Source organism: Megalobrama amblycephala, linkage group LG2, assembly GCF_018812025.1.
Source record: "Megalobrama amblycephala isolate DHTTF-2021 linkage group LG2, ASM1881202v1, whole genome shotgun sequence".
NCBI lineage: Eukaryota > Metazoa > Chordata > Actinopteri > Cypriniformes > Xenocyprididae > Megalobrama > Megalobrama amblycephala.
Window position 1 is genome coordinate 9,999,820 of NC_063045.1, and position 15,474 is coordinate 10,015,293.

The window sequence follows — 15,474 nt, forward strand, 5'->3', positions numbered from 1 at the left end:
TGCAGCATTTTCGAAAGTCTCCGTTTTCGAGGTTTGTAATGTAAACGACAGGCGTAATCGTAGCAATTTTACTCTGAGCAGAGTTGATTTAACTCTGGGGATTTTACTGTGTACTATCACCACATTCATACCAGAGTGAATCTGGCAGACTTGAGTGATGTTGAGATGTTTGATCTGGTTGCTGATGGGATTGTTCAGCACACAGCTGTAGGTGTTTTTATCCTGATATTCCACCTCCAGAGGTAGAGAGAGACTGATGCTGGACAATAAACTGTTTCCTTTGTACCAGGAGAGAGTCACATGACCCACATTCACAGCTGAACACACCAATGAACATGATGATGATGATGATGAAAGATTTTGTGAATAATCTCTGATAATGACAGGAATGGGCAGACGAGCTAGAAAAAACAAACAAACAGAAAAATGGGTAAATCTACAGCAATCTTATATTTTGTGTTGAGGGTCAATGAGTATTTCTTTAATAAAAAATAATTTTTTGAAAATGATCTACTCACCATAGACAGAAACACTGAATGTTTTTGATGACCACCTGGGTCCATTTATCTCTAGTTCATAGTGTCCAGTATGTTCAGTTCTGGTGTTTGTGATGGTCAGAGATCCAGTTTGATCGTCCAGCTTCAGTCTGTCTCTGAATCTCCCATCAGGGAAGGTTTGTTTCTCTTTATTGATTTCAGCTATTAGAGAGTTTTCAGCTCCATATTTCCACAGTAAATCTTCATCTTCATGTATTTCAGTAAGATCAGTGTATAAAGTGACAGAATCTCCATCCATCACTGACAATGAATCACCAAACACACCTGGAGAACAGGGACAGAAAGAGATTTCACATATTTGAAGTGAAATCTGAACATTCAAAGTGAACTGTGAATTGAACATCCCAAACAGCAGCAGAAATGCAAAATAAAATGCTCTGACATCAATTTACAGAATGCATGAACTAGTCATTTAATATTTAAGGTGTTATCTGCCTGTCACTTCATGTTTATTTTGCTCTGCCAAGTCTCACAATAATATCTGTTTTATTTAATCTGGGAAGAACATTAAATGCAAATCCTCAAAACTAATCTGAACCAAATCAACATTATTATTATTATTATTATTATTATTATTATTATTATTTATATATTATGTATTATTTTATCAGTGAAGTGGAACGAAATTAAAATGTTTTTATAACTTACTAGTCCAGCAGCACAAACAGAACAAAACGAACACGTGAAACATTTTGTTTAGCGAAGAGCCTGTCCCAAAAAGACTTGAGAGACACTCAAGTTCATCTGTTTGAATCCTCCCACAACTGTTGACCCACCTCATGAAAAGAAAATATATTTCCCTACATATGAATGATTAATATATACATGATTTAATTGAAAATATACAGAAAAATATATTGTGTAAATATATTACAATATATTGAATAATACATAAGGAATTGCCACTTTTCATATATTGAAAATATGTGATAATATACTTACTAATATATCATAATGTATGTAATTTTATATTCAGTAATATACTTCATAACATATAGATTTATATGTTATCAGATATGGTCCTGCATGCATAACATTGCAGATATATTTACTCATAAGATATAAACATATATGGTAAAATATTTTATGTAACACATTTCAAAACACAGCAAAACACATGAAATAACTCTAACATTTACTCTCCTTTAACAGTCAAAAGCAAAGCATGCTAGAAGTCTGTTGTAATCACTGATTTGAACTCATTCCATGAATGTGTGTATATATGTGTGTACAATACATTCACATTTATATGGGAACATGTGTGTGCAATATATGTACACAATAAAGAATAAAACAAAATAATTGTTTATTTGTTTTAAACAAATGTAATTTTTCTCTGTTTATTAATGTTTTTTCCTCCAAATTTGTGCAGCTTTCTGAGCCCTGGACTTTCCACCTCTGTGCGATACCTCCGCGGTAGATCCGCCACGGAGTCCTTTTGCTGTGTGGGATATGACCACTTAAAGGTGCCCTTGAGTGATTTGAAAAAACATTTTAAATTGTTCCCTGATATCTACATAGAGGGTATGTGGCTTTTTTATGGCCGAAAATTGTCCAGATATGGTTTTACAGCTCCATTTATAACCCCACAAATAGCCCCTAGAATGAAAAGGTCTGTTTTTGCCTTATTTGGAAGGCTCATGAATAGTAATATGGTGCTCCGCTCTGATTGGCTGTTTCACTGTTCGGCTCCTTCCAGTAGCTCACACTGATAGCGAACAAATCTGTACTGTACGGCGTGAACGATGGAGAGTTTTGGTATTCAACCTTATATGTTTGAGCCTGTTTCTGACGAAGATGCAGATGTAGAGGAACAACCAATTTTGTTGCGATTGGCCATAGACGTTTCTGAGTGGTAAGTTAGTCTTTATTTTCAGTATGCACCTGCAAAACGTAACTGTTACGTCAATGGAACTAGCATATAGCGTTAACTTTACACTATAACTCATAACGTCAGTATTTGCAACTTTGTTTTTAGCATTGGAAAAAAAAATAATTGTAATAATGTGTCGCTGTATGGTTTTACAATGATAGCTTCTTCACTTTGCAATAACAACTCTAAACAACGAACGAAAATTTGTTTCTAATATATTGACATTACCGATATGATTTTAAATTTGATTTATTTAGCCAACCAAAGTAAAGCATAGAAGACATTCCAAAAAAGCAGTGTCATGTTTACTACTCAGCTGCCGTAGTGTGATTACGATTTAGCTATTAGTAACAAAAACTTACATCGTCTATAAATATCTTTTTCCACAGGTGTACGCATACAAGTCATACAAGTTCTCAAAAATAAAAATATTTGAAAAAAAGTGACTAAATGTCTTGTCAAATGACTATCGTTTCAGTTTGAACGGTGTAGAAAGTTAGCTAGAAGGATCGAGTATCTGTAGCTATCTGTAAGCAAATAAACTAACATAGTTAGCTTCGGTGTAATGTGTTGTTGGTTAAATATAGGTCAAATTATAATTATATCCGACAAAAGAGAATTGGCATATGTATCTACGGTTATGTTATAGATTTATATAACAAAGACAGTAATAAATTTTAACCTCACCGTTAATAGTAGTTACGTAAACTTTGCTATTTGTTACTGTACTAGCATCTTGCATTAGATCTAGACAACACTGGGTACATGGTCGTTAATGTTGTTAGCTCACTAAGAAACTTTACATTTAATCAGAAATAGTTTCTACAGCCAAGATGTGGATAAAAGCACTACTTACTGCTTGCGGGAATATAGTTGGAATTACCCCTTTCTTCAGTGTCAAACGCTGAGCGAAGCCTGCTTGATATTGTCCCAGGTTAGAAAAGCTGTCCGTGGTGAAATGGGCAGAGCAAACTAACAACTTTGAGTTAAATTGTTCCGGTATCCGGTTATAGATAAACATCAGCCATGCCTTTTGACAGTTTTTTTCTGGAGGAAGACTATGAAAAGTTTTCACATCCCCTTCACAGCCTGGAACATAACATTTATTTCCATGATCTGCCATTTTCGCTGTTATCCTCGCTTGGCTTGTTTCTTCACTCTGCTTGCAGAACTTCCGATGATTCCGCTGGGCGGTTCCGCCTGGCCTGGATCATGAGCATATGCAAATATTGGGGGCGGAGTCCCCGACTGTTACGTAACAGTCGGTGTTATGTTGAGATTCGCCTGTTCTCCGGATGTATTTTAAACAAATGAGGTTTATATAAGAAGGAGGAAACAATGGGGTTTGAAACTCAGTGCATGTCTTTTCCATGTACTGAACTCTTGTTATTCAACTATGCTAAGGAAAATTCAATTTTTGATTCGAGGGCACCTTTAAGTTGTGATAGTGAGAGACTGCATCTGTTCACACTGATTTCAATAGCAGATATCTTATTATAATGTCCATTGGTATCAATCTTAATATTTTTATGAAAACATGTTTTAAGTTATGATATACCGCCACTGGCACGCCATCGGGACTGTGGTCATTGTGGCCCCAAGGGGTGTGGCCCCCGCTAGTTCAGGCGTCCCTTATTTTTCTGTATTGAAGGAGGCAACCCTACTCTTGCGCGCACTTCTTCCCTCACTCATTCTCTTGTTATCATTCATATTCTAATTCATTCAAATAATTTTAATCTTACCTGGTACTTTATTTCACTTCAGAATTATAGATCTAACGACCGTAGATAAAATAACAATTACCTGTCGACTGGTGATGCAACTTACCTTTTTTTTTAGGTCTATATCTGTTCAGTCAGATTTTGTGCTGCAAAACATCCATGACTGTTAACTTATCCATTCTGGCAGGTAATCATGGTAATTACAATAATAATGTAAGCATACATATCGGATACCAGGGGGGTATTCCAGAAAGCAGGTTATGTGACATACCTGGGTATGTTTAAGAGTAAGTAAGCAGATAACCTCAACTTTCGGTTCCAAAAACGGAGGTAACTTTTAGGGTATGTAAGTAACCATAGCAACTTGCTCTCTGAACATAACCTGCTCCGGGGCAGGTTATGTTCAAGGGTTAGTTAGTTTAAGAGGAATTCAGATGCATGTTATACTATCAATATGGTTATATTAATGTATCTAAATTTGTTATATAGTTACAGTTATATACACAATGTTATATTATACAATATATGACTGTTTATTCAATTCTAATATATGAATGTATTTTATTGTCATCTCACACATGGATCTGCTTTTTATCCTTTATAACAGGACATTTTCTATGCTATAATTTCTATAATAAAATACATATCATATATGTGATTTCTTATTTAATAATTAGCATCAAACAATATTAAGAATAAAAAATGATTGCATAACCACCCAATAGGTGGTGATGTGCACTAAGTAGGTTATGTAAATCGGCATTAAACAAAAGAAGAAGAATGAAGTAGAATGGCGCACTTTTTCTTAGCGTCTGTTTCCATGGTGAATCATCGATTCATCGCTCTGTTGAGAATGTCTTGTGTGTTAACCGGGAACATACTCTGGTTTGGCTGAACTTACTCCCGGACGCATTTTTGGAACCAGCATACCACGAGTAAGCAAGGTTTGGGTTAATCAACCGAGAGTTCAGGGTATATGTGACAGTAAGTTAACCCTGCTTTCTGGAATACACCCTAGTTGTGTCTAAAGTTAATGTAAATACACTGGCCAAAAAATCGGATATGGTCAAAAGATCAGATGTGTATTAAGACTAGCAGGGTAAATGCAGCCACATTGTAGTGATAATAACTGTCTTTGGTTATCGTTACAGGTTTTGCTCTGTCCTCAGATGCTATAAGAGGAATATTTGCTGTTGTTGTTTTGCTCATTACTGCTGGTGCTGAATCTGTTTGTCTGCAAAGAAACAAAAACAAAAAAGCATTCTGATCTTTGTGCTTACATAATGTTTATTTGTTTTATATAGTTTGGTTCAGAAATCATTGCAGAGAAGCAGCAAAAATAACTGACATCAAGACAGTGCTGCTCTCGTTTTACTTCTTATAAAGAATGATACAAATACATGTTCATTATGGATTTAATTTACAGTACACTGTAAGGACACTGCTTTACAATCATGATGTACCAAAGGTACACAGCTATGGAAGTAAATTAAAGTCTGCGTGAACCGGAAGTTGCAAACGTCTTTTCTCCAGTGTTGTGACGTATTTCAAAAAGGAAATGGAATATTGAATAGAGGGCAAAGTTTTACTTTAGCACTCCTCTCCAGAGGTGTATAGTCCAGGGGTCAGTAAAAGTAAAAGTACTGCCATATTTTTTTCCAACCACTGAAGCAGTGTTAAAGTTAATGAGATAATTAAGTGATTAACAGTGATGATTGAGCATTACTGAAGACACCTGATGATAACAAGCAGAATCACCATCATGGAGATCAGGCTTGAGCTCTTGACTCTTGACTTTTTGTTAGGCTATTGTAACCGAGTTAAACAATCAAAGAGAAAAGATGATCAGGTGGTGTTGGTTATGTTTTCACATAATCATTATTTGATCTGAATCACTGAACTCATTTAGAGCCCAATCTCTGAGTTAGATTTACATTGTTGATTACAGCAGCACTGTGATTCTACAGCAGAGAATCAGCTTTATCAATATAATCCAAAAGATTTCTTAAAAGTTGTTCTTCTTTTAGGCACACACAGTCATCAAGAATCAGCGTATGAATCTCAACAATGGTGACAAGCAACATATTCTGATAAACAGATCAACTACTAAAAATTCACATAAAAACAGCAAAAAAAAAAAAAAGAAATTACTAAGACAATTAAGCTCATAATTTATTCATGCAGCAATGCATGATGGGAGCCACGGATGAATTTTAATTGGTGGCACCCAGAAAGCACTGCAACATGCATTTTGACGGCCACCACTGTTGAGATTCACAGGATGATTCTTGATGTCTGAGTCTGTAAAATAAAGAGACAAAAGCTGGTGTCTGATTGGATTGATTTTGTTTGATCAGTCCAAACAAAATCTAAAATCAAAAAATCAAGGGTCAAAAACATAACTAAAGCAAACCCAGATCTCCATGATGGTGACACAAATATTGTCTTCTTTGCTGATTCTGCTTGTTATCATCAGGGGCCTGTTTCAGAAAGGAGGTTCAACCAACTCTGAGTTAAAACTTGAACTCTGAGTTGACTTACTCTGAGATGGGAAACTCTGAGTTTTCTGTTTCAGAACAGTTGAATTTAGTTAGTTCAGTCGACTCTAAGTAGGTTGACTCTGTGTTAAGCGCGTACATCACGACCATGAAAAGCCATCATCAATGGAGCTCCGATATTACGATTCACCACGGCAACAGCACGTGACAAAACTGGCAGAACGGTAAGTTATTGAACTAATATTCATCTTCATGGTATCCCACATGCAAAAAAAGAAGGAGAAAATAATTTAACAGGATGCAATAATAAGAGTGTAAATTATTTTATTATTGTTAAACACTCGTTAGGCAATTTACTTCCACTTTTAGAAAATTTTATTAATTTTCATTGAAATTAAATGCCTTTCTGATGTGATATGTGATGGGAAAAAAGGAGAATAGCAAGCTTTGCAGAAGGCGGATTCGAACCCAGTCAATTGCATCACAAGTTAATTCTCTGCACCAAACACACTACTGCCTACACCACTGTAGCCACAAGAATGTGTGCCAATTTTAACCTGGTCTGACATTGGTGGGCGGAGCTACTGTAAATTTGTACTTAGTAATAGACACTCCGAATAATCTTGTTTTCCGTTTGCATTAAGATTATTTTTATAACCAAACTGGTAGATATTGATAATTTTACTTAAGTAAAATGCACTTAATTTAGATCCCCCAGGAAACAAGACTAAATATTTTATATAATTTTCTTATATGCAAAATCCATCTTGATTTAATAATTTTTAGATATTTGTACTTGAAATAGGACAAAAATATACTCAGTAAGAAAAGCATTTTTGCAGTGTGAATGAATGAATGAATGAACTATTTAAACATCACTTGCACTATAAAAAGGGGAGGAGACCGAAGGAAACTCTGGGTTTACCGAAGAAAACCTGCTCCCGACCAGGTTAGGTTCACAGAGTAAGTTACCATGGTAACTGACTCTGAGTATAACTTACCTCTCTTTCAGAAACAGGCTTGACTTAACCTGCTTTCTCGGGTTTGACATACCTCCCATTCTGAAACGAAAAACCCAGATTTTCCCTCATTTCAGGGTTAACATACTCAAAGTTTTCACTTAACCTCCTTTCTGAAACGGGCCCCAGGTGTCTTCAATAATGGTCAATCATCACTCAATTAATCACTTAATTATCTCATTAACTTTAACACTGATTCAGTGGGGGAATAAAAATATGGCAGGACTTTTACTTTCTGACCCCTGGACTTTACATCTCTGCTTTGAGATTTGTAACCTTGCAGATAATTTTTATGCTCAAACAGCAACATTACAGATTAGCTAGAGTTGAAAATGTGAAAAAGCATAACAGGACCTCTTTAAAACATTATACATTTTGTAGAACTATTGGGCAATTGCATGCAAAGATCATCCATAAAAAAACAAAAAACAAAAAACAAAAAAAACAACAACAAAGGAACAAAACCTTTTTTAAGTTCTCCATTTATGTCTGTAATATACTGTAAACATTACCAAAAGAACAAAACCTTTTTTAAGTTATCCATTTATGTCTGTAATATACTGTGCTAATGTGCTATCAATTAATGTAACAGAAATTTCAAGAAAATTGCCTTGTTTATTAACGGCAACAATGCTAGAATTAAATTTACAACCAACCATATTTCATGCTTTTAAAAGGGGTCTCACTTTTTTTTAACTTTATATGAATATTAAGAATTGTACACAAATTGCAAGTACATTTATAATGGCAGACAATGCATTGTTGTAAGGACTTAGCCTATTTATTAGCTCAATTTAATTGTTGCAGGGAATAAGAATTGAATCAACTGTAAATGATTCACTGTAAATGATTCAGAATTAATATTTAACACTTCATCAATTATTCGTCCAGCGAAAATTGAGGTTAGAGTATTTTACCAATTCTGGATAAAATATTATTCTGCGGCCAACAGTAACAATATTTTATTATGATTATTGTTATTATTGTAATTATTATATTATAAGCAAGAGGTAACTTGATCTTTGAGTTTAAGACAGTAATTTGATACACAGCACAAGAAACTCGTATATGTGAAAATCAAAACAAGATTTATTGACTACTTCTAATGATTACAGGAAACTAAGGCTAAACACACACACACACACATACATACATGCACACACATTCGCGGAGTTGATGAGTTATGAAAAGTCCCAAGTTCAGTGCTAACTTAACTCATAACCTGAGGGAAATCACAAAAGCAGAGCTTTGGCTTGATTCTTTAGGTTTAAAGGAGTTTCACCAGTTTCCAGCAAGAGAGAGAGAAGTTTGCTTGTACCTGCGTTTGCTGTGACAGCTGAGGTAATCGGGTTGTTCCGTGACTCGTGTACAGCGGAATCCCGTTCTGGATTGGCTGTCTTTCAGGTGACGTCTTCTCGGGAAAGCCCTGTGGGTTGCGCGGAAGCTTTGAAGGATGCTGCTGGCGGGTTTCGTGCGCTGTTCTGAGCGTCTGGCTTGAGCGGCTCTCTTCTTGGGAGACTTTGGTCAGATATTTCACAGAGGGTTGCGGAGTCTGGATGTGACGGCTGTCGACTGATCAGCGGCGCAGCTCGTGGTTGAAGTCGGGTGTTCGATGGAAAATCAGCCCCGGTCAATCAGTTATCAATGACCCATGCGACTTTTCCGCCGTGGTCAAAGTAGCGGTGCTTCGGCTAACGGGCTTCAACGACTGTGCTTCAGTCCGGCTTCTGGCCGACCTTTGACTGATTTCCTGACTTCTGATTTCTGACTTCCAGCTTCTGACATTAGCTTGTTCGGACAGCATAGTTTTAAGGGAGCGATCCTCCAATGAGACGTTGCTACGGAGATTAGACACGCCTCGTCTATTGTCTATTGATCACATCGCGTGATATCTGCCGAACATTCTCCTGTTTTATTAACAACAATATAAAGTTTCTTAATATTTTCCTGATACTGAATTTCAATGTTTCATTCACACAGAATTACAGAGAATTATAAATTCTGCATTTAGAACTCAAACATGGCACACTTCTTACACACATATTACTAGACTGACCTAATTAAAACAATGATTACAATAATGCATTTGAAGAAAACCCACATATTGAATACATTGAATAGACATGTTAGTAATTACATCATGGCATGTATTATTCTGTATATAGTTAATACTTTAAGTAATCGACAATTGTCCCTTTTGAGATTCAAGATTGAGTCCTTAAGCATAGTTTAAACTTTGACCGGGGTCACGAGTGACCGGGTCAGGATGGATTGCTCACACAAGGGAGGTATTGATAGGACAGATTCGTCTTTAAATCCGTTGATGGGTGTTTTCCTGTTCCGTCCGATAATACAAGAGGGTTTTGTGAGAGAATCAATAGATTTAATGTGATCAGATCCACGTGATGGGTTCTGATTAGTTTATTGCTGATGAGCTAAGAAGTCCTTTAGACAGAGTCCTTTGTTAAAAGAAGTCACGTCATCACTCCGGTTAAGGCTAGGTGTTTCCTGTCAGGAAATGGATCTTTTGGACCAAAATGAAGCTTTGTTCAATCATGTTGTTCATTGATAAAGTCATTGGTAGGTTCTGTCGAGCAATGCCCTACATTGTAAAGCCAGCTAAATAGGCCACCAGCTTTAATTATGCCTTCGTCATAATGTACAGGCCAGCCTTCAACACACTTCAACACAATGTAACGAGTGGACTTCTTCCCTTTACCATATTCACATCTTGGATATCTCACTCCACATTTTAATGTGCATGTGATCACTGGAAAAGGCTGAATGCTCCTAAACAAGTTATTGCCATGTGGAATTCCTCCATTGCCACAAACAGCTTTAATCTGATTTGAATTTGCTTGTATGAAGGTGTTGACAGGTTTGCAGCCATTATCATTTACAGTGATGCCTCTCTTTCTCATTTCACTGTCACACTTCTGCTCAGTCATATCAGGACCTAAATGCTGATTGAGGAATTTTATATAGCTGTGCATTATTTGGTCTGGTGGTTGACCATGAGTGAAGGATGGAACAATCAAGATCAGCAGCAGAATCACAGCAGACTGATGAATCTCCATGACCTGTGAACAATACATACATTAAAACACCTTTACTGACATTTGACTGATTAAAGCAGTTTGGTTGATTAGTGTAGAGAATATTAAGTGAAATTAAATGAAGGACTGATATACCTTGCTTTCTGAGAAAAGCAATATAACAAACGAGTTTCCCTTCCTTTCTTCTCCCAAGGCTGTAAAACAATGAAAATCAAATGAATGATCAAAAGCTTAACTAACACCACACTGTACTAAATAAAATAATAATAATAAACTCAACTTTCTGAGTTATCTTTTTTGCACAGAATCAGTTAAGTTGTATTTACAAACTAAAGGGTTCCCTGCAAACAAGCCTGTACTGGCCCTTTACGGGCCTACTTAGGGCTGCCAGGAAAGCCTTAGCACTGTTTTATTGAAAATAATACATTTTGAAGTCACTGTTATGGAGGTAAGCGTTTGCTTTAGTTGGGCTCTTGACCCTTGACTTCTTAACTTTAATCTTTCTCTGGTTGTTGTAACTGTGTGTTTCTGAAGCATATTTGTTACAGCAAAAGATTGTTTAGAATATTAAATATTTAAACTTGGAGTTCAATAGTTTTCAATACCACACAGTAAGACCTTGTCAGGCTTTTTTCAGTAAAATACAGTCATTTTCAGTTATTTACTGTAATCTACAGTATGTTTTTCAGAGGTGGATATTCCAGGGGTCAGAAAGTAAAAGTCCTGCCATATTTTTATTCCACCCACTGAAGTGGTGTTAAAGTTTTGTGTTGATAAAGCTGATCTTCTGCTGTAGAATCACAGTGCTGCTGTAATCAATAATGTAAATCTAACTCCGAGATTGGAGGTAACTACTGGCTGGTTATTAAACAGTCTACGATTCCAAAATACCAGAGGTGTATAATCCAGGGGTCAGAAAGTAGAAGTCCTGCCATATTTTTCATTCCACCCACTGAAGCAGTGTTAAAATTAATGAGATAATTAAGTGATTAATTGAGTGATGATTGAGCATTATTGAAGACACCTGATGATAGAAGAATCACTAAAGGAGAAAATCACAATTTTTAAGCCACCATCATGGAGATGAGTGTTTGCTTTAGTTGAGCTCTTGATCCTTGACTCTTAATATTAGATTTGTTTGAGCAGTTAACTGAGTTGTAACAGCCAGACAAGCAAAGAGAAAAGATGATCAGGTGTTGGTTATGTTTTCACATAATCATTTTTTGATCTGAATCACTGAACTCATTTAGAGCCCAATCTCTGAGTTAGATTTACATTGTTGATTACAGCAGAAGATCAGCTTTATCAATATAATCTGAAGGATTTCACAAAAGGAGTTCTGATCAAAAAAATCACTTTCATTCAGAGACACAGACATCAAGAATCATCCTGTGAATCTCAACAGTGGTGGCCATCATAAAGCATGTTGCAGTGGATTCTGGGTGCCACCAATCAAAATTCATCCATGGCTCCCATCATGCATTGCTGCATGAATAAATTATGAGCTAAATTGTCTTAGTAATTTCCTTTATTCTCACTATTTTATTTTTTTCTGTTTTTCTGTGACTTTTTAGTAGCTTGTTTTCTAATGTTCAGAGTTGATCTGTTGATCAGAATATGTAGAATCACAGTGCTGCTATAATCAATAATGTAAATCTAACTCAGAGATTGGGCTTTAAATGAGTTCAGTGATTCAGATCAAATAATAATTACGTAAAAACATAACCAACAACACCTGATCATCTTTACTGTTTGCTTGACTAGCTGTTACAACAGCCCAAACAAGATCTAATATTAAAAAGTCAAGGGTCAAGAGCTCAACTAAAGCAAACCCTGATCTCTGTGATGGTGATTTAAAATTGTGATTTTCTCCTTCGGTGATTCTGCTTGTTATCATCAGGTGTCTTCAATAATGCTCAATCATCACTCAATTTATCACTTAATTATCTCATTAACTTTAACACTGCTACAGTGGGTGGAATGAAAAATATGGCAGGACTTCTACTTTCTGACCCCTGGACTATACACCTCTGGAAAATACTGATGTCCATGCGTTTTTTTTTATTTTTTTTTTTTTATTAAACAACTTCTCGCAAATTACCAAAACAAACAGCCAGAGAAAAAATTAAAAGTTATAATTAAGAGGCAAACTGCCTAACTGAAGTAAGCGCTGACCTCGATCACAATGACATCAAACCAATCGTATTTTCAACAAATCATCATCATCTAAACCTCTGGTAATTCTCTATAACAACTTTTGTAGATGTATGACAGAAATAAAGTCAGTCTGGTTAGTAATAAGTGAAGCTGGTAATGCTGTTTGTGGAGTTGTTTAATCAGATCTTGAGATATTTAATGTCTTTTATCTTCAGTTGATTTCATCGAAGGCTGTGGCTGAAGTCGTAGTTCTTGTTGTTTCTCTGTCCTTCGGTGATTCTGCTCGTTATCACCTAATTATCTCATTAACTCCAACACAGATTCAGTGTTACATTTAACAGCCTGTAGTGTGCACACTGAGCAGTGTTCAGTTCATCTGGGCTAACCCATGTGGGGCCTTCATGGAAACCGTGGACAAAAATGTCTGGGCCCCAGTTAGGCTGCCCAGGTGACACCCATCTGGGCCCCACCATGCTATGTTGGCTGGGTTATTTTTTCCATTCCGTAGACTTCTCTCACTGTCCATAAGCATTCCTCAAGTGTTGGTGGCACTTTCTGGAGCCATTTAATTGTAATGTTCTTTTTTGCGGCCACTAGGATTATTCGTAGGAGGTAACTTTTCCTCTCGCTTTTTATTTCATTTGGTTTAACTCCCAAAATGGCTATTAAGGGGTCTCTGGGCAAATTAACCTGAAAAATTTTATTAATGAAACACAATACATTTGTCCAGTAAGGAGCTATAATAGGACAGTCCCAAAAGATATGTGTATGCGTAGCTACTTGTTCTCCACATTCCCTCCAACAGGAACTGAACTGATTTGAATTAAATTCGGCTACGATTTGGGGTGTTCGAAAGTAACGATTGGTGACCTTCCAATTATATTCTCTCCAGATTCTACTACATGTCACTCTATGTGTTTCTACATGTATTTCAGCCCAATTCTCATCAGATATCACTACCTTCCCAGCCAGCAGAGCCATGTGGGGCCCAAATGGGTTTGACCTGGGCTATCTAACTGGGACCCAGCCAGTTTTGCACCCAGTTTCCATGTAGGCCCCACATGGATTTGCCCAGATGAAATGAACACTGCTTAGTGTGCACACTACAGGCTGTTTAATGTAACACTTAATCAGTGTTGGAGGTAATGAGATAATTAAGTGATTGAATAATAATGGTGACATGCTTCATGGTGCAATGCATTCTGAGTGCATCATACGAAACTTATCCATGGCTCCCAGAATGCATTGCACCATTGAAGCATGTCACCATTGTTGAGATTCATATGCTGATTCTTGATGTCTGTGTGCGAGTAAAACTCACAGGAGCCCAAAATATGTAAATGGTGTGTTATAAATCGTTTGATGTTCTGATTTAAATTCTATTATTCTCTTGCTGTAGAATCATAACAATAAAACAGAATTAATAACATACTACCCATAAAAAACCTCTCACATAATATCAATGAGTTAAGCCAATATATGATGATTATATTCTTATCATCAATCAGCTTACAGCATCTGATTATATTTTCTCTTGCTGTTCTCGCCATAACAAACAGACACAGCTGTCAAGAGAAAAACTAATGTTAAAAAGTCAAGAGCCTGACTAAACCACACACTAATCGCCACAATGGTAACATCAAATCAAACTATTACTTTCAAATAAGTAATCAACATCTAAGCCTCTTCTTAATTCTTAATACGAACTTCTGTAGATGTCTGACAGAAATAAAGTCAGTCTGGTTAGTAATAAGTGAAGCTAATGTTGTTTGTGGAGTTGTTTAATCAGATCTTGAGAGATGTAATGTATTTTATCTTCAGTTGATTTCATCCAAGGCTGTGGCTGGAAGTAGTTCTTGTGTTTCTCTTTCCTTCAGTGATTATGCTTGTTAACAGCAGGTGTTCTTCAATAATACAAAATCATTATTCAATCACTTAATTATCTCATTACCTCCAACACTGATTAAGTGTTACATTAAACAGCCTGTAGTGTGCACACTAAGCAGTGTTCATTTCATCTGGGCAAATCCATGTGGGGCCTACATGGAAACTGGGTGCAAAACTGGCTGGGTCCCAGTTAGATAGCCCAGGTCAAACCCATTTGGGCCCCACATGGCTCTGCTGGCTGGGTTAAGTTCCTTCTCCCATTTTGACTTTATATAATGTGTGTTATCTTTCTTCATATCCTCTAGAGCCCTGTATATGTCCATGCATTTTTATTTGTTGTGGAACACCGTGACAACTAGACACAAACAAAAACAACAAACAAAATTTTACACATAACCCCACTAAACCACAAATCAAATAAAGAATATACAAAAAATTATCATTTTTACTGTGTTTGCCTGGTAACCAGCAGTAGAATAGTCAGGAGCACTACCATGCTCCTCTGAATTCACGCATCACCATACTGTTGGCGCTAATACTTCCAGGTTAAGTAAATCAGGAAGAGTCACATGACATTCAGCTGGTAGACAACAGAGTTTAACAATAAAGTGCAATACCGACAAAATTATGAAGTTGACTCGCATACATAGAAATACATATTTAAATAAGATCATGGAAACTAAACATTAATCTGAAAAATCAATAA

The 15,474-nt window shown here is 36.3% G+C and overlaps 1 protein-coding gene across 1 annotated transcript in view; it reads right to left on the reverse strand.

Moving 5' to 3' along the window:
* Window positions 1-10,482: 10,482 nt before the first annotated feature.
* LOC125263507 overlaps window positions 10,483-15,474 on the reverse strand; it is a 19,012-nt gene continuing 14,020 nt past the window's right edge. The window contains exon 4 of the mRNA XM_048182505.1: window positions 10,483-10,748. Within this exon, the coding sequence (XP_048038462.1) occupies window positions 10,618-10,748 (131 nt within the window). The 3' untranslated portion in view covers window positions 10,483-10,617. The remainder of the gene's footprint in view (window positions 10,749-15,474) is intronic.